A 19,252-nucleotide genomic window follows, 5' to 3' on the forward strand; every position below is an offset into this window, starting at 1 on the left:
TTTATGTGGTTGTAGAATTTGATAAAGAAGGTGTTTGGGATTCCCAACTTCATCATCCCATTACCCTTAATCCAAAATAGCCTTTTATTGATTATATTCAAAAATTATTTCAGCTTAGAAGTGCAACTTAGAAGATAGAAAAAGATTAGGCCACCCTTTAACTAGGTTGACATATCAGAGAGTTGGTAACCAACAACACAAGTTGAGAAAACAAACTATGCATTGATGATGACTAGTATGCTATAGGTACATGAGCCATGTTTTTGTGAGGATGTATGCAATAATCTTCAATGGCAAGCAACCATGGGCGATGAAATGGTAACAAAGACATGGAACATGGGATTTGAATCCCTTGCAGCAGGAAATCGATAAGTGTAAGTGGCTTTATAAAGTCAATACAACACTACACATGTATAAGGCCCATGGCCATAGCCAGAAATATGGAATTGATATAATGTGTGAAGTAGATATGGCTTAACCTATAACAAAATCCCCTCAAGCATAATCATTGGCATGAAAAGTAGATTTGGCCAGATATAGTGTGGGAGTCTTGGCTTAGTTTATGTCTAATACAAAGGATGCCCATTGGAGTGCATCAAAGATGGTACTTAGGTACCTCAATGGAACAATGAAATTTGGTCTTACATACGGGGAGTTTGATCAACTTAGATGGATTTTTAGATTTTGATTCTGCAGGTGATCCCAACAGTAGAGGGAGTACTCATGGAAATGCTTTCTCTAGTGGAGCCATACCTTAGCTTTCCAAGAATTTCTTTATCCTCTATTGAAGCTAACTATAAAGCCTTAAGTGCAGTTCCAATGCATTTAACTTTGAAAGCTACTTTCTATTCTTGGTTTTCTTGATGTTACTCAATACACACAACCCAATTCATCATGTAAGAGCTGAACACATTGATACAAAGAAGCATTATAATAAATAGAGTACTTTTGGGAGAGATAATTTTGTATCATGTGGATACAAAAACAACTTAGCAAATATCTTCACAAAGCCTTTGGGTTGCACTTAGCCTTCATTCAAGAAAGCATTATAAGCAATAGAGTACTTTTGGGAGAGATAATTTTGCACCATGTGGATACTTAGCAAATATCTTCACAAAGCCTTTGGGATTAGATTTGTTTACAAAACACATGGTATCACTTGTTGGCCTTCATTCAAGAAAGGATGTTTCCCTAAATGGGGGATGATTTAGCACAATAAGTGTAATCCATTCCCTCACTTTACCGCATCATGTAATTGAAATTGTCTATTGAGGGTGTTAAACTCGAGGGGGGATGTTGAGGATGCAAGTGTCAACTCAATCACATAGCATTCTTAACACATGCATAAAGGTGGACAATTCATGATATTGATATTAGTTCACGATCATCATACGACATGTTTAATCACATGGTTAGATTGGATGGTAAACATGATTTTTGAGAGTACTATTCACACCAATAAAATGTTTACTATTATAGTAAGTATATTGTTTACAACGCTGATAGAGACAAGAGTGGTCCTCTACCATGTCCTTTTGCCTCAAAACATATATTGTTTTTCCTCTTGATGTTACACCATAGGTTGCTTAGATTCCTTGAGAGATTATGTTTTGTTGAGAGGACTAGGCACCATGACCATTGACCATTTACCAATATTGACCATCAACCATTGCCATTGATTCATGTTTACTATGAGAAGATCTTCTTCCTACATTTTATAAAATTGGGTGTGTAAGGCCCTTTGGTTCTGTACCTTTAATAAAAAAAACCAAAGGTGTAGTGGTATCAATGGTCATTGGTTAAGTGTGGAGTCAAGCATTCACTCATTAACCATTTATTATTGAATACAATCCATTTATTATTTGATGGTGAGCAATGATTGTTTGACTTGTTATGAAAAGCGCTTTTTTTATCTCTTGATGCAACTGTTTTTGCGTCCGTGTCGCCGGCTAAGAGCGGTCCTGTGTGTAACCGGCACGGCACCGTCGCCGAGTCTAGACCGCATGAAATGTTAGGGTTCTCTAGAACGGCAAACTGTTGCAGTGTGTCTTGTGGTGGGGTAACGGGTTGAGCGACGAACTGAAGCGGTACCGCCATAGCCGGACTGCGAGAAAGCTCCTTCGGCGATCTCCATCACCAGGTGTGCCCTTTCTCTGCTGTTTTACCTCTCTACGCAGAGGTGGCCCTCTTCTTTGATCTGAATTGATTGCTATGGCCGCGTCTGCGGTGGATGTCGTATCGGCCATCGAATCCCTTCTTGAGCGAAAGGAGAGGCTTCACAAAGCTTTTTCCGAACTTGAGAGCAAGAAAGCCGTGCTGAGCAAGCTCGGAGCCAACTGGAAAGATGTGGAAGATTATCTTATGGGGGTGGAGAAGCGCCTGCGCAGCACGCTGGAAGAGTTAAGCGCCAAGGAAGGGGCCCTGGAGGTCAAGATGAAGGAGGCCAACGAGGCCCTTGACAAGAGAGACGCAGACGTATCTTTCAGAGAGCAGGCCTCTCTTGCTCTCGTTCAGGAGCAGAAGGACGCTGCCGTTGCTGTCATCCTCGAGCTGAAGCGCAAGTGGTCCGAAGAACGGCAACAGCTAGAAGCTTCCAAGGAGGAGGAGGATACTTCCAAGAAAGAAGAAAAGTCTAGCACAGAGGAGGTGAAGGGGGAAAACCCTAATTCTAATTCTAATATTGCTAATGGCTTGGCTTCCCAGACCATGGATGTAGGTGCCAAGCCCGCTGCAGGAAACAGCGGTAAAGTGGCCCCTGATCACACCCTGAGCCTCAGTGGCCTTCTTGCCAAAGAAGCTAGCGCCTCCACTTTGAAAGCCAGTGAGGTGAAGCCCCGCTTGCTACTGAAATCTCTGTGCGAGGCCATGGACTCAGACAAATTGCGGCTGTTTATTGCAGAATGTAGGAAAGACTTGAATGCCATAAGTGCCGAGCTTCCCTTTGCACTCAAGTGTGCAGATGACCCTGCACAACTCGTGCTCAAAGCCTTGGAAGGCTACTATCCTTCAGACCAGAATGCCGGCCATGGCACCAAGAAGAATGTATCTTTACCGGCCAACAAACGTGCTTGTGTCATAATGTTGGAAGCCCTTGCTGACGTGCTAGCAGATCCTGTCCTGGGAGCTGACCACCCCATTGTCTCAGAAGATCTCAAGAAGTCAGCTAAGCAGATTGCTGACTTGTGGAAGTCTAAGATCAACCTGGAAGTTGACTTAACATCCAACCTTTCAATTGATGCCCAGAGCTTTTTGCAACTGCTGGCGACATTTGGACTGGCTTCTGAGTATGACCAGGATGAGCTTTGCAAGCTTATTTTACCTATTGCACGGCGCAAGCAGACTCCGTCTCTCTGCCGATCCCTTGATTTATTCACGAAAGTTCCAGGTTTGTTTTCTAAGCAATCAATTCCAGGATCTTGCAGACTAAATGTACTGCTGTGGTTTTGGATACTCTAGCATCCTTCCTTACGTAGGGGGTACATGTTGGCATGGTTGTTTGCGAACTCTGTGCTTCATATGCAATGCTCTTCTAGATAGTTCTTTTGTTTTTGTTTGTGATTTAAGTGCCTTTTTGTTTGGTGTATCCTCCTTCAAAGGGTGCCTAGGAAGATTTGTTGTTGACAATTTATTTAGGAGCCTTCTTGAGCTCCTTCTGTGAGCTTCTACTCCCACTGATGCTTGTGTTGAATTGACAGATGTGATTGAGAGCCTGATAAAAGATGGCAAACAGATGGAAGCTATCTCATTCGCTACTGAGTTTGAGCTTTTGGAGCGCTTTCAACCTGTGCCATTGCTTAAGTCCTACCTGAAAGATGCCAGAAAAGCTGTGCAGAATACTCTTAAGGGTGGTAATAACAGCACATCAGCACAGGTAGGGGAACTACTTTTTGACAGGGATTTCTGTTTGAGCATGGTCTCATAATGTTGAGGCTGTGATTAAAGAACAATTTATCTTGTTAACAGAATGATGCCAATCAGAAGGAATTGTCAGCTCTGAAGGTTGTTCTGAAGGCAATCAATGATCTCAAGTTGGAAGAGAAATTTGCACCTGCCCCTCTTGAGAAAAGAGTTGCGCAGCTAGAAAAAGCCAAAGCAGACAGAAAGCGGTCTGCTGCATCTGGAAAACCACAGCAGATGAAGAGGCCTCGAATCAATAATAGTATTGGTGCTGCAGGTGGAATGGCCCATGAAAAATCTTACTACCGTCCTCCTGACAGCAGGGCTCAATACAGTGATGCAGTATTACCTTTCAGTGCAGTAGCCCAACCTGGCTATGATCGTCATCCCCTGAGTGGTTACAGCTCTGCCTATGGTGGAGCTACCAGAAGCCCTGTTTCACTATCAAGTTCTTACATATATCCTTCTGATGGTCTTGGATCTCTTGGTTATGGATCCTCTGCATATACTACCACTCCCTCTGCAGCATATAGTGGCTATGGCTTTGGAACGGGTCTACCATCCGGGTATCAATCATACCACTAGAAAGTTCTATAGATTAAGTCAAGAAAACAGAGTTTTATCAGTACAAGTAAAGGTTTAAAGCACTGTGGAATGTGCTCCTGTCCATCTTCAGTGACCCTTTTTGTAAACTTGACTGGCTGTATGAGGATTCTTGGAAGCTATTACCAGTTATACGCCTGAGCAGTGTACGAAGGGCAAGATTTGAGTTGGTAGCTTAGTGTTTTCCTCTTTCTATATGTTTTTGTTTGTCCAGCCTTCTATGAAGGCAAGTGTGGCGTCCTGTCTGGTAGTTCAGTAACTTCGTGGTTGTCTTTTGGCATGCTCAATAACATCCAGACTCCACCCCATGATGTGTGTAGTGGTCTACCATCTGAGTATCAATCATACCACTATAAAGTTCTACAAATTTTAGTCATAATTGTTCTAGAAATTGAAGTTTTCAGTACAAGTAAAGGTGTAAAGCACAGTGGAATGTGCTCCTGTCCATCTTCAGTGACCCTTTTTGTAAACATGACTGGCTGTATGTGATGGACTGGGCGAAATCCTTGCATACATTGGCCAACCACACTAGAGGAGTCTTCCCCAACATAAACCGTGAAGGTGATAAGCCTGGGGGATTCAAAGTTTGACAGACGACATAGAAACTTCCCCTCTCTTCCAAAATAAACTACACACCGATGGGGATCCATGACTGATCTTAGTGGCAGCATGGGTATGGGAGGATCCTGTTATTAGGGATGGGCTTTTCACCTTCTGCAAGGAAAATTGGGATGTCTTTGCATGGACATATAAGGACATTGATCCAACCATTGGCACTCACAGGATCCCGCTCAAGGAAGGTGCAGAAGGGTATCTACAAGATGAGCCCCAAGTATTTAGAAGTGGTGAAAAAAGAGCTAGACAAGATGGAAGAGGCCAGGATCATTGTACCCATTGAGCACACGGAATGGTTATCCCCCATAGTGGTCATCCCCACGAAGAAGACCAATAAGATCAACATTTGCATGGATTTTAGACCACTAAATGAGTGCACCATCAAGGAAGGTTTCCCCCTCCCCTTCATCTTGAAGATGTGGCAAGACGTGTGCTTTACTCATTCATGGATGGCTTCATAGTGGCTATAACTAGCTCATAATAGATTAGAGAGATTGGCTCAAAACCACATTGCACACAATGGGGTATCTATGTTATGTCATGCCCGACATCCTTCCAGCGGATAGCCACCAAGATCTTGGAGGAGTACTTAAATGACTTCTTTCGTATCTTCTTGGATAACTTATCCAACTTCAGTGGGAAGAGGGGTACTCCTAGGATCATTACATTGGGAGAGCACTTGCCTTAGCTTACATTGGTGTTTGGGAAGGGTAGGCACTCAGGCCTCAAGCTTAACACCTTAAATTGTCATTTCTTAGTGGGCCATGGTGCCTTATTGGGGCACATGATCTTGGTAGAAGGACTCTCTCTAGATCTAAAGAAGATCATTATTATTCTTCGACTCACTCCACCGACCAATCCCAAGGGGGTGTAGGAGCTCTTGGGGCACACCGGCTATTAGAGGAGGTTTGTAAGGATGTTTCATGTAGATGTGCCATATCATTGGGGTCGAGACCAAGAAAAGGCCCTTGCTTTCCTATAGCATATACTGGTACATGGCCCGATACTAGTTACCCCTAATTGGGAGCTCATTTTTCATGTGCACATTGATGCTAGTGGGGTGGTAATAGGAGCAATGCTGGCCTAGCCAGTTGCAACTTTGAAGATGGACCGACTAATGGATTGTACGAGTAGACAATTCAATAGGGTAACTACTCCACCACCAAGCAAAAAGGTTTGGCCATTGTCTACTCATTTCAGAAATTTAGGCACTACTTAATGGGCCACCACCACTTTGTGGTGATTATAGATCACCAAGATCACCAACCCTTAAAGTATCTCCTCAAGAAGGTCGAGGTCTCCGGATGAGTGTGGCAGTGGCTACTTCTCTTTTAGGAATTCGACTTTGAGATTATGGTAGGACCAAGAAAAGAACATGTCTTGGCAGATCACTTATCAAAGGATTCCAAGTGGAGATCCATCCTCACAAGAGGCCATATGTGATGACCTCCGTGATAGCATGCTTTTTGCAGTTGATGCTACACCCACTTGGTATGGTGCAGGATATTGTCATGTTTCTCAGTACTGCGAGCAGGTTCCCTCTCTTTGTTGATGCCAGGGCTAAGAGGAGGTGGTTGCTAAAGAGCAAGCCATACCAGCAGTTGATAGCAGGTCAACTTTACAAAATGGGTAAAGATGTAATAAGGTGGTGTGTTAATTCACATGAGGTTCTCATGATAATGAAAGATGCCCACTCCGGACCAGGTGGTGGACATGCAACATGACACATCATAGCTAGACAAATTATGCAGTCAAGTCTATGGTGGCCCTCCCTCTTTTTAGATTGCAAGAAACATCTGAAGGAATGTGATGTGTGTCAAAGGATTGAGCCCTCATAATCATCTCCCCTTCACTCTTCACCTCCATGGAAACCCTTTGAGCCTTGGGACATAGATTTTGTGGCCCCCATCACAGTTAAGTCACATCTAAGAGGCTACGAGTACATCTTGGTGTTGCAACGGATTATGTAACAAAGTGGACAGAAGCAAGGGCCACAAGAGATAACACTCCTCTCACAGTAGCCAAGTTCCTGTACGAGCACATATTCACTCGATTTGGGTGCCGCATTGTGTTGGTGAGTGATAGGCGTAAACACTTTATCAATGAGGTAATTGACACACTGTTGGCTCGTTATCAAATCTTCCATTGGTTTATCTTGTGCATACTACCCCCAAGCCAACGGGCAAGTGGAAAGCAATAATAAAGTATTGTGCAAGCTGTTGCTCTGAGTGGCCAAGGAGCACTCTCACCAATGGGACCAAGCCTTATTGAGGGTACTTTGGGCTTACCACATTGCTTACAAGGCCACTACCCAACACCCCCCCTTTTAGCTCGCTTTTGGCCTAGAGGCCATGTTAACCTTTGAATTTAATGTAGGGTTAGCTAGGGTGGGAAAGTCAAAAGACATGAACTTCGGAGTAGCCTATGAAGCCTGACATATGCAACTAAAAGGAAAAGACCCGACAACTTGCCCACATGACTACCAAAGAAGAGCAGTGCCGCTACAAAGCCTTGCACAACTGCCTTCTTCTTTGGCCATAGTTCAAAGAAGGCTCTCTCTCGATCGTGGTTTTTTGCTTCTACGATCACTCAGTGAGCCATCAGACACTTTTTGCTTTGGCGGTGGCAAATGAGACCCTCTTCGTGTGTCTATTTATGCTTGGGTTATCTCGCCAGACGCTTTTCCGAGGAGGTCGTGTGAGAAAACTTGTGTTCTTTTTATACCTAGGTTATCTTGCTAGTTGGTTTGTCGCATAGGTATCTCCAAAGGAGTTGTCTCAGGTACAAGGTTCATATCTGGGTGTTGTCATTAGGGAAAAAGGGAGCTCATTTTGGGGCCTTTTACGGTTTGGAAAAATAAGCTCTCAACCAATGAACAGAGGGCCAACGTAACGTTGGAAATTCACAAAAATAAGAGAAAATAGATAAAAGAAACGCGTGCTACATTAATGTGGAGATTGGTTTTTTATTCTCACAAGATCTTTGGACATGAAGATAGAATCTAGTCTGACATTTTCTCTGACAAGGGCCTTCCCGCTTCCACCTTCCTTTGAACTTTGAAATGTTGTTGTGCCTTTCCTTCGAAAGGTCTACCATTCTACACCACTGCCTCATTGTGCAGCAGCCTCTTCTTTTCCAAAACTGCTCCCTTAATCCTGTTTGGCTTAGAGCAAGATGTTTCTTGTCAACTATCTGTCTGCCCACTTTCTCTTTCTTGAAACTTCACTTTGTTATCTTGTTTACATTACTTTGCTGTGGTTACAGATTCACAAGGTCTCCATGGTGAATAAAAACTATGGCCGTTCTTGTGGAAGACGCTCTGTGGATGATAATGCTATGAAGGCAGAATTATACCACACATCCTTACCCCGTCGACCTGCTTCTTCTATTTCTTCGGTAGAGAATTCAAGTACAGTCAAAACGGAAGGAACTTGGGAAAGGTTTACTGTTTTGAAAGGAGCATGGGTGCTCATGCAACCTAGCAAAAGAAAGAGACCCCAGACAAAAAACATTTTCTTGGCATCATGGAAGGGAAGAGTATGAGATTTTAAAATCACCAGAGGGAAGATATCGGTGAAAGAAGTTTTGATTCAGCATGTGTACATGCATAAAGAACTTGTCTTGCGAGACTATCCAAATGATCTTCCGCAACACAGGCCTAATTGTATATTTTTCTATTGTGGTTTTGTTCTTTATGAGGTGTATGGATTTTTAAGACAAAGCTTTCTTTCTTTGCTTATTGACATTCTTGTGTTATTTTATTTCAGATTTATACCCTTCATCGTATGAGACATGGCAAAACATCGATTGTATTCTGGGATTTATAGATGTTTTGCATGGATCGATAGGAGAACAACAATACCAAGGTCGATGTGCAACAGAGCTAGCTCAATCCGGTATATTTTTTACTGATCATTTTTATCAGTTGTTGCTGGACAATGCAAACACACATGGTGTGTTAAGAAAACAAGACCTTCCGGCATGGAATTTAGTGGATTGGCCTCTCCCACATTTTAGTGTTACAGAGGCATATAGGGCCAAGCTTTTCAAAGAAGTACAGAAAGCTCTGAGGATCAATATTGCCACAAGGATAATAAAAATTTCTTTATGCATGCCTCTCACAGTTTTTGTAGACTTGTTTAATACCTTTCCAGTGAAGGTTTCAAAAACAATGTTCACAGTTAAAGCAACAAGTCTGGCATGCATGCCACAATTTTTGGATAAAGGTTGGGATAAGAAGACATGTAGTTCAGTGTTTTGTGAGGTTGTCCAACCTTCTATGCAACTGAAGTACATGGTTGCATCACAAAATTTCATTTTTTCTTTTTATTATAAGCGCAGTCGAATGCTAGGTACAAAACTAGTCCCAATGGATCAAGATGAAGATTCTTTTGGTGCAGAAAATAAACTTCTTGATATTGATGTTGTTGAGAATGGTGATGTGCTAGTCAATATCTCATTAAGACAATATTGCTCCCTAGCTCAATTGCGCAATGACATTCTATTTAAGACAGAAGGTTCTATTTCAAAGGACTTTTTATTTATCTACAACAATAAGAAGGTATACCATGTGACTTATCCTAGTCTCATTAAGCATTGCTATTAGTTTACTTTACCCTATTGTTTCATATTGCGTTTTTGCAGGTGCTCAAAAGAAGAGAGAGTTCAATAAAATGCAAAGACATTGAAAATTTGAAAATTGAGATAACACAGACTCCATAAACAAAGGTATTATATTCAATAAAGTAGAATTCTGTACAGAAGTGTTTAATTATATATGTAGAACATATTCTTGACAACTATTTTCTATTTATCTACAGGCTGCTCTTCATGGTCCAAGCTCACCGTATCATCTTTATTTGGAGAATCTATTTTCTGCTGCTCCATCCTGTCGTGTACAGTCTCTTGGTGCTGCTCCATTGTCTCCTCTACTGCCCCTGGAGCATCTGTTTGCTGCTGCTCCATCATCTCCTCAATAACATCAGCACAGCAGGTCCTTGTTCTTGTGGCTTCTCCTCTTCAGCACTAGGTCCTTGTTCCTGTGGCACCACATCTCCATCATCTGTGTCATCAAGGTGTATGACACCTTCTCGGACTTTAGAGCTCTCACCCAACTCGACAGTAGCTAGTACAATAGGTTTGGGGGAGGCATACTTCAAAAACTTCCAAATTATATCAGCTCTGAAACTATATACATAGTTCGAGCTTATAACTATAAACAATATGGATTGAGTTTATGCAAGGAGTATACAGCCTTGAATAGCCTAGAAAGATACAAAATCACAATGAAAGGGGTGGATGAAGAAGCAGTTTCAAATTTGCAACAAAATGCGATTTGGGCTGTTTGAGATTTCTAAAGCCCTCTCCTCGCGTTTTACTGCAAATTCTTGAGGCAGCATACTGGAGCATGCCTTTAGTCATTTCAGTGTGTATACAGCTTGGTGCAACATGGATTGTGTCTATAGAAAGCAAGAAGTGATCAAGCTCTCACTCAACAAGCCCAAATAAAAAGTCTTCCTGCTTCTACTTGCAGTGGAAAAATTTTAACACGTGTGGGTCCCACCCAGATCTTTTGGAATTTAAAATTTGACACGTGTGAAAGTCACTTTTTACCTTGGAAATTGTGCCAATCATGATTTCATAATCAGATCCATTAACACTCTTCCCTCCCCGTCTTCCATCCCTGCCATCATCCTTTTCCTTCCCCCTCTAATCACTTCCTACCCAACACACTCCATCCACTCTCTGCAACCTGTCTGAAGACTACTACCACTGCCAGATCTCCAGGTTACCTGTGCTGCAGCTCAAGTTTGGAAGAGAGCAAGAGAATCACCAGGGTAACTCCAACAGTATGGAAGAGGAAAAGAAAGGTCAGAGATCTATACTCTTTTCAATGTTTTCTGATATATATTTCTTCCATCTATAGAATTCTTGAATCTCAGTGCATAGGAATCTGGTACATCACCCTAGGATTTGATTAGAGATGGATATGAATAGGACTTAGAATTTTGCAACAAAATGCGAGGAGAGTGCTTTACATTTTTCAAATGGTCCAAATCGCGTTTTCCTACAAATTCTGATATTAGTTTCAGTTTTTATTTCTTCCTCTTTGTTTTGCTCTCTTTTGCCCTGGGGAATTCCTCCTAGTGTCATTTACTGTCCAGAACATTGTGAGATGTCCCTAGCATTTGATTGGAGATGGATGTCAATAGAAATGCAGAATTTGCAACAAAATGCGAGGAGAGTACTTGACATTTTTCAAATGGTTCTGCATCGCGTTTTCTTGCAAATTCTTGTGTCCCTTTTGGTTTTCACTGTTTCCTCATTGTTTTGCTTTCTATGTCCCTGGGGATTTCTTTCTTGATGATGAGAAAAGTTTTTGCTTTGGAACAGTTGATTCTCAGGCCATTACCTGATTGCATATGTCAGCATATAGAATTCATGGTATATAAATTTTTGTTCAGGCAAAAGCAAGAGACTAGAGCAGAAAGGTGAGTCTTCCCTTTCAAAAGAAAGGGAACCAGAAGAGGACAAATCTCCAGATTTGCTCCTATTTGACTTTCTTCACAAGTGCAAGGCTCAGCGGAACTTCCACATATACCACAGTATTTTCAACAGGGAGTTCACTATGAGCTCTGTTTTGGAGCATCACAGAGATTTTCTTTCAGACCATTGGGATACCTTCAAACAATTGACAGAGGCAGGAAGGATTGTGGAAGGTGAAAAGGTTTTTGTGCATATAAATCATATTGTCTCCATTGACAGGCTTAGGTACCATGTGAATAGAAGGTTTGACAGCCTGCCTGAGGAATATAAATTCAGCTGTAACTTGCACACTAGAAAGTGTAGAGTGCTTGAGGAAAACATGGCATTCCTTATGTACATTGTCTTCCATCAGCAATCTCTAGAAGAGCAAGGGCACGAGGCTGAAGAAGAAGATATATCTGTAGCGGAGGTAAAAGAGGATATTCCTGTGGCAACAGATATAGCAGAGCAGGAAGAAGATATCAACCTCGAGGATGAGGGGTTGCAAGTGGCTGCTCTTGACCTTGTTCAACTGAGGACTGAAACTCTTAGGGCAGCACAGCCAGTTGAAGATTTTGATGTTCAGAGCAGCAACTATGCAGTGCCCATGCTTCCAGGTGTCTTGATTGGTGGTAAAGATTATGTTTTCCTCCATGATATAGAGTGTATGTTCAATTTGAGGGAGGACTATGCCATTTCCCTTATTGCCCAGGCTTCAAGGCTTGACAAGGAGGTTGGCATAGAGGATGACCATTCACTACTGGCTTTGGAAACAACTTTTGATCCTGCAGAGACCCTTACTATTTGTTTCAAAGAGGCTAAAAATTTCCAAGAGCCAGATGAAGCTGCCTTCCAGCTCACCCAAGAAGCTATGAATCTCTCAGCACTTCATAAGGAAAAAATTAAAGAAGAGGCTGGACTGGAGGGGAGAGGAGTAAATCTTTGGAAAGATGAACTTCTTGTTGCTGATGAAAATGAGAAGGTATGATATTATTACTTTAAATCAAATACTTTATCTTGTGTTTAAATGTTTTGTAGTTATGTATTATTGTCTCACTCCAATCTTTTGATACATGGCAGCTACAAATTGAGGATGACACATTCCTCCAAAGAACAAGTGGAAGCAGGCCGGCTGGGTTTGGCAAAATGTCAAGCCTAGCTCATTATATTCATGATCTAGGCAGTGCTAAGATCTTGATTTACCATAGGCAGTTGAGCAACAATGGAGAAGCCATTGTTTACTTCTTTAAATGTTTGTCTAGGGTTTTAGGTGGACATGATCTTCCATGGCAAAAGGAAAAGATCATTTTAATAGAGAGGTTGTCCGCCATAGATATATTTGGGGATTATGCTTACTTTTTGTCTTATACTTCTTATGCATTAGCATGTGGTGTTAAGGAGCCCAAATGTCTGGAGGGCTATGGAAAACACAAGCTCATAAGGTTTCGAGAGCCACCCATGATTGCATCAGGCCACACAATCCAAGAAGAAGAACACGTGGAGATAGCTGAAGACAAGGATACCCCTCTCAGACAAGCAACAGAGGCAAGCATTGATAAACAGAAAGTCGACATCAAGCCAACAAGGAAGAAAAAGAGTCCAATCAAGTTCAAAAAGAGAGTTCCGACTGGCAGGCCTTGGGAGTAATAGGATTTAGTCATCAAATATAGCACAAACATTATGTTGAAGTTGAACTGATTTGTACAAAGTCTTTGATCCTCACCAGTTCCTTGTCCGTACGGATGATCAGTACCCTTTTGCATTTGTCCCATCACCGTACGACACTTCAGTACTCTTCCCACACTCAGTAGCGTCTAAAAGCATTTGACACTCAGTACCTTATTGGTAAGGATCAATAGTGTGTCTAGCATAATTAAGTAGTATTGATTGAATTTTTTGTGTGTAGCTCATGGATGTATTGATGCTTGTTAATATAGATCACATGTTTCACAAAAGAAATACTTTTGATGGAGTCTCAAAACATATAGGCATAACACCAAGAGTCACTTGTTCCACAGAATAAAAATCTATTGATTGAGTTTGAAAACATGTGGACATAACACCAATAAGTTACAAACTGCTATTCATGTTTACTTGTCCATTTATGGTTTCTAAATATCTTCGAATCCCTCCATTGTCTATGTCTCTCTGCTGCCATTGAATTGTCCAAAGTTTGTCTTCGTCTTTGCTTTTGGGCTAGAATAAAAGCAAGCTTGACTTTGGAACTAGCAACTTTTCTTTTAGCATGCAGCCTTTGTACAATGCCTCGGTAAAACCATTGGAAGACTTCCTTCAGACTCTTTGCCTTTTGACTCCCTCCATAGTGTTGTGTGTGTCTGAAAAATGCATTACGTGCCATGTAGTGAGACTTCTCCATGCCTTGGGTAGACTAAATTGCTGGGCATCCATACTTTTTGACAAAATAGGGAAGGTGGTTGTAGATGATATGCTGTTTTCACAGAGACATAAGAATGCATAGTAAGTTATAAAAGAAAAGAGGATCACACTTAAGTAAAAGAAGAAGACATCACTTTACCATGTAGTGAGTTATATTGCAGGCTGTCCACGCGTCTTTCATTGACTTCCCAAAATGTTTAATTGCCTCTTCAAATTTCTTGTAATCACTCTTTGTCCATGTTACATTGTCACAGAACATGAAGAGTTGATCAAGAGATCTCCACACCTCTGCCTTCACATTTCGTGCTTCCCCATCTGCCTCATGATCTTTCACGCCTGAAACTGTTCTACCTTGCCTTACTTGCTTACTACTGTGTTTGGGTCGAGAGAAGAATCTTCTTGCCTTAACACCACCAATAGAGGGCTTGATTAGTATCTCCTTGCCATTGGTAGACTTTTTAAAATCCTTTGTGATATGAACATCACCTCCATGCAGACCTATATCAGATAACACTTTTTCCAATGCATGAAGAGCATCCTTTCTATTTCTTTCGGGACGGAGTTTCCAAGCAAATCCAATATACAAAAATACCAATTTCTCAATAATTCGACATAGAGCATGCAATGTGCATATGTGAACATTACATAGTGGAATGTCAAGAATGGCCTTGAAGTCAGGGTCAACTTTATCTCTATTAGGTGCTCTCTTCCACCATTTGGAATCCATTACTTGAGCTGATTCTTTGCAGTAAAGACAAGGAGACTTTGAGTTACCTCCTTTACTAACGTTATACATGTACTTAAGTGTTTTAAGATCCCCCGCCATGTGCCACTCTACTTGAAAATCACCTTTTCCTGCAACATGGAGATTCTCTCCTTGCACTTGTCTTTTAATTATTCTTGGTATTTCCGTGTGGTGAAACACCCAATCTAGTGTTTCATGGTCTTCTGTCTTTACCTGTGATTATACAAAACAAAAGTCTTACTATTAAAGATTTGAAAACATTGACTAAAATCAAGTACGAAATAAAAAATGATCATACCTAGAACGAGCCCAACCACCATATGTGTTTCTCCGACTGCACACTAAAATACTTCGAACTCGCTTCAGTCAATGATGTATCAAGTGCTCCATTCATCAATGTGATAGTAATCCTTTCAATTTCTTTTCCTTTACAACCTCACACTCATCCAGTTTGATAACAAATTTCAAAATGCCTCGCACTCTTCAAATGTTATTCCATAAAACTCGACCATTCTTCTTTGAAGTTGTTGTAGATCTACAAATATATTGTTCCAAGGGTCATACACAGTGGTTCCTTTACCACCATGAAATATTTCTTCAATATGGATATATTGTCCAATAAACTCATCTATACTTTCATTCAAATGACCTCTTATCTTCCACACTGGTTCTGGATTTGGCAGTAAAACTCATTTAATCCTTTGATCTCTCAAAGTTGAGGATATCGCATGGAAAATCGAACTATATCCCTTCCTGCTAACTCCACTAACATCAAGAGCCTCTTGGATTGTAGTACCATCAACTTGATTATTGGATATAAAGTCCTCTACAACATTGCGTTTGATTGTTTTGTATTTTTTTTCTTCAATCAAACCTTTTGCTACACCACAAGAAAGCAATCCTTTCATTTGTTTAACTGGAAGAAGGTTGGGATCCATATTTTCTTTTGCAGGCTCCAATAGTTTCCTATAGTAACAACACAATATGCCTATATTATTCAACACTTAGAGGCTATATTTTTTTCAACAAGGGGAGGCTTCTATTTATAGGAAAATTTGAGCTCCTAACCAAACAAACTGATTCTAAATTTTATACATTCTTGTTAAAACCTTTAAAATTTTGGTCTTGAGTCTAAAACTTGGGATTAGCATGGCACCTTAGCTTTGGCATATTACCTTTACTTAAATAAAAATTAGATTTTCAACTAGTAAATTCTCTCCACAAAATTGACAAAGATTTTGACCAAATTTTGTAAATTCTTATTAAAATCTTTAAAACTTTGGACTCAAGTTTGAAACTTGGGATTAGCATGGCACATTAGCTTTGGAATATTATCTTTACTTAAATAAAAAATAGATTTCCAACTAGAACTTTAAGTAAAGTTGGCTTCATTTGCTTATAGTTTAGAATGAAATGAGCTTTTCATATTTAAGTGGGTTGCTCAATAATCAAATTGTGTCCAAGGGCTTATAAGAATTTCTCTCTTTTACAATTTATATACATTTTTAAATTAAAAATAGAAATTGTTTTTAAGATCTGGACTTTAGTCCAAATATTGGAACCAATTTCTATTTTGGAATCTTGTGGGAATTTGGTCTCTCTAGCGGGAAGAGTCCTTTTATGGATAAAAACTCTTGAGGGAGAGGAGATCGATTACGACCACCCCTAAAAAATTTGAGATGTTGGCTCCAAGTATTACCACAACACACCCGCAAAAAATTTGAGATGTTACCTTCGAGTATTACCACACCCCCTACCCTCTGAGCTAGACTCCTCCCAACATGAGAAGGCCCGTCTCAATGGCTTTAGCACCACATTCAGCCTCACATTCTAGATTCCCTTTGAACATCATTGATTTTTCCTTTCTCCTCAAATGAGCTTCTGCTTGCCCTTGTTGCAAGAAGGGCCTTCGGGAGGATGGACTCCTAGTTTCTCTCTTCATGCAACATTAGGACCTCATTAAGGCTCGTAGGAAGTGCCCCTGGGAGGATGGACTCAAGTTTCTCTGGTCATGTGGCATTGGGACCTCACATGAATGTTGGCCTCTAGGTAGCTTTCAACGAGGTCATGTAGTCTAGCTCACTTCCCAAAGTATATGTTCTAGAAAGCATGGCGGAGAGTCTTATTTGCCTCGTAACAAAAAAGAGGGAGGCAACAGAATCAAGATTCACACTACCCATCACCCTCTTTAGAGATGGCTTGTAAGATCCTGACCAAGGCACTCAGCCTCCCCCTTCAGCTATACCTCTCGAATTTGATCCACTCAACAGTGATTTATCTAGGACAGGAGCATCTTGGGCATCATCTTCACTTTTTGGGAGGCTATCACAAAACAGCTAGGATGTGGTGGGGAAAGGACCTTGTTGTTCTCCTCCTCGATTTTGATTTTTACAAGACATATGCCAGAGTGGATTGGGCCTTCTTGGAGGGTACTATGATCCACCTAGGATTTTCACCAATTCGAGGCATCTCTACCTTATACTCCATGGTGCCCATAGCTTGATCTTCATATTAGGAGCATGGAGGGAAAGTATAATGCTTTATCATTTTGTAGTTTGTAGTTTCCTCTTCCTCACAAAAGGTGATGCATTTTTACCTCTAGGCCTAGGACACATGACTCTAGGGTCCACGCTCCTCAATTTCGAGTTTGCCGATGACACAAATGCATCCCTTCAGGGTTTGGAGAGTAACCTTACTCAACTTGCAGCAATAATACCTCATGTGAGGAGCTAAAATCAACAAGCACAAGTCCTGTGGTTTTTGGGATAGTAGGGTAACATCGAGCCCCACTTGGATGCTAATTGACAGTTTTCAATGGATCCCCCCTAGCACTTCAGTACGTTACCTTGGTTGTCATGTGGTACTTGACATTACGTTGGAGTAGCAAAGCGCCCCTCTCCTCCTGAGCATTTAGAGGACCTCCCACCTCTCTCTTGCCAGCTAAGCTGTCGTGGCCAACAAAGTTTTCCTTGCCACCATGTGGTACATCAACTCATGTTGGGTCTTACATTAGCCATGTACAATAGCTGATCTTGAACTTTCATTTGTAAGGAGGAGATGATAGGTCCACAAGTGCCAAGGTGGTGAGCTTGGGGAGTACTTATTTAGCCATTGCTGTAGGGGGGCTTTGATCTCATAGACCCCGAATAGTACAGAGAAAAGCCCTTCTAGGCAAGTTGATAGTTCACGCTCTCTAGCCAAGGTAGAGCCCTGGAAGGATATTCTCTTGAGTCACATTTCATCTTAGCTCCCATCTCGGGGTGGCCCTTGGTCAACTTTTGGTGTGCCCTTCACCTGACATTTACCTAGGCCCCCCACTCTCATCAAGGGGGACTAAGAGCGTAAATTTAAGGCCTCTCTTTTGACCACGTGATTTGGACTCAATCTCACTTCTCCTGGGTCAGAATCTACTTTGGTGTAGTCCGGACTCTAGGGACTTGGAGGCGTTTATATCATCTTCTCAACAAGCAAAAGCCCAGTAGGAGCACCTCGTGGGTCTAAGTAGCAGAGATGACTCCGCAGCTCTTGGCTCACTCACAGCTACCAAGAGGAGGAATAGAGGAAGAGGAAGAGGAAGAGGGAATGGGATTCTCTCTAGAAAGTGTACCTGCTAGACGTGCAAACCTTCTGGTTACTACCATCGACTGTGCCAGAGGACTAGTCCCACTCACTCTAGCTTACCACCATTCATTGTGCTAGACTATCTTGTGTTGCATAACCCTTGGAGTCAGCCACACTCTCTCACTCACACCGCACTACTCTAGCAACTCATAGTAAGACAAAAAAGATACAAGCCAATAACATATGCATTCTTCATAAGCTTATCCAATACATGGAATATCTTCCTCTCCTCTGTTCATGGAGGAGATGCAACCTACATAATATAATACTCTTTTGCCCTTAGGGTGGAGTCCAACCCCTTACAATGCACTCTCTACATCAAATAGGTTACAACAACTATATCGGAGGCTACCTCAATATCCACGTTATCATGATATCAATTACCAGCAAGATATTCTGATCTAGAGTTTATCGGGAAGGAGAGAGAGTGCTCAACAAGATCTCCCCTCACCTTGAGAAGGAGAGGATGATAATGCTCTAGAGAGAACTCTACTCACCTTGGGAAAGGGAGGGAGATGTGTGAGCCATAAGTAGCCTAGCCCAAGGTGGCCATGCACATCATGAGTGCACACGGTCATTCGTGGACTTAGAGGTCGGAGAAGTCTAAGGCCACTAATGGTGATGACTGTGGAGGTGAGGGATGGCAGTGAGGTCGGGGCCCAGAGAGTGACAGTGGGGTCATTGAGTCAGAGAGAACTAACGATGATGGCAGCAAGCCAGTGAGGCACCCCAACCTCATTGGCACTAGTGAGGTTTGGGAGGTTTAGGAGCGACAGGGGCCAGTGAGGTCCGGGAGCTCGGAGAGCACCGGCGATGTGACGACGGTCGGTGAAATCAAGGAGCACCGGT

The 19,252-nt window shown here is 41.8% G+C and overlaps 1 protein-coding gene across 1 annotated transcript; it reads left to right on the plus strand.

Annotated features, from left to right (window-relative positions):
- The first annotated feature begins 1,986 nt into the window (after window positions 1-1,986).
- LOC147605214 (inactive FRIGIDA-like protein 2) lies at window positions 1,987-4,638 on the plus strand. The gene is made up of 3 exons (XM_086793789.1): window positions 1,987-3,385; window positions 3,696-3,871; window positions 3,964-4,638. The coding sequence occupies exons 1-3, from the start codon at window positions 2,212-2,214 to the stop codon at window positions 4,480-4,482; spliced, it is 1,869 nt and encodes a 622-aa protein (XP_086649915.1). The 5' UTR covers window positions 1,987-2,211; the 3' UTR covers window positions 4,483-4,638.
- The last annotated feature ends 14,614 nt before the right edge of the window (window positions 4,639-19,252 follow it).

This window comes from Cibotium barometz, chromosome 60 (assembly GCF_041138505.1).
Source record: "Cibotium barometz isolate CiBa-2024 chromosome 60, ASM4113850v1, whole genome shotgun sequence".
NCBI lineage: Eukaryota > Viridiplantae > Streptophyta > Polypodiopsida > Cyatheales > Cibotiaceae > Cibotium > Cibotium barometz.

Excerpts from the sequence above, each read along its gene's own strand:
- LOC147605214 (XM_086793789.1), top strand. The coding sequence starts at position 2,212 with ATGGCCGCGTCTGCGGTGGATGTCGTATCGGCCATCGAATCCCTTCTT. Across the intron at positions 3,386-3,695 it reads TTTATTCACGAAAGTTCCAG|ATGTGATTGAGAGCCTGATA; the intron begins GTTTGTTTTCTA and ends TTGAATTGACAG. Across the intron at positions 3,872-3,963 it reads ATAACAGCACATCAGCACAG|AATGATGCCAATCAGAAGGA; the intron begins GTAGGGGAACTA and ends TCTTGTTAACAG.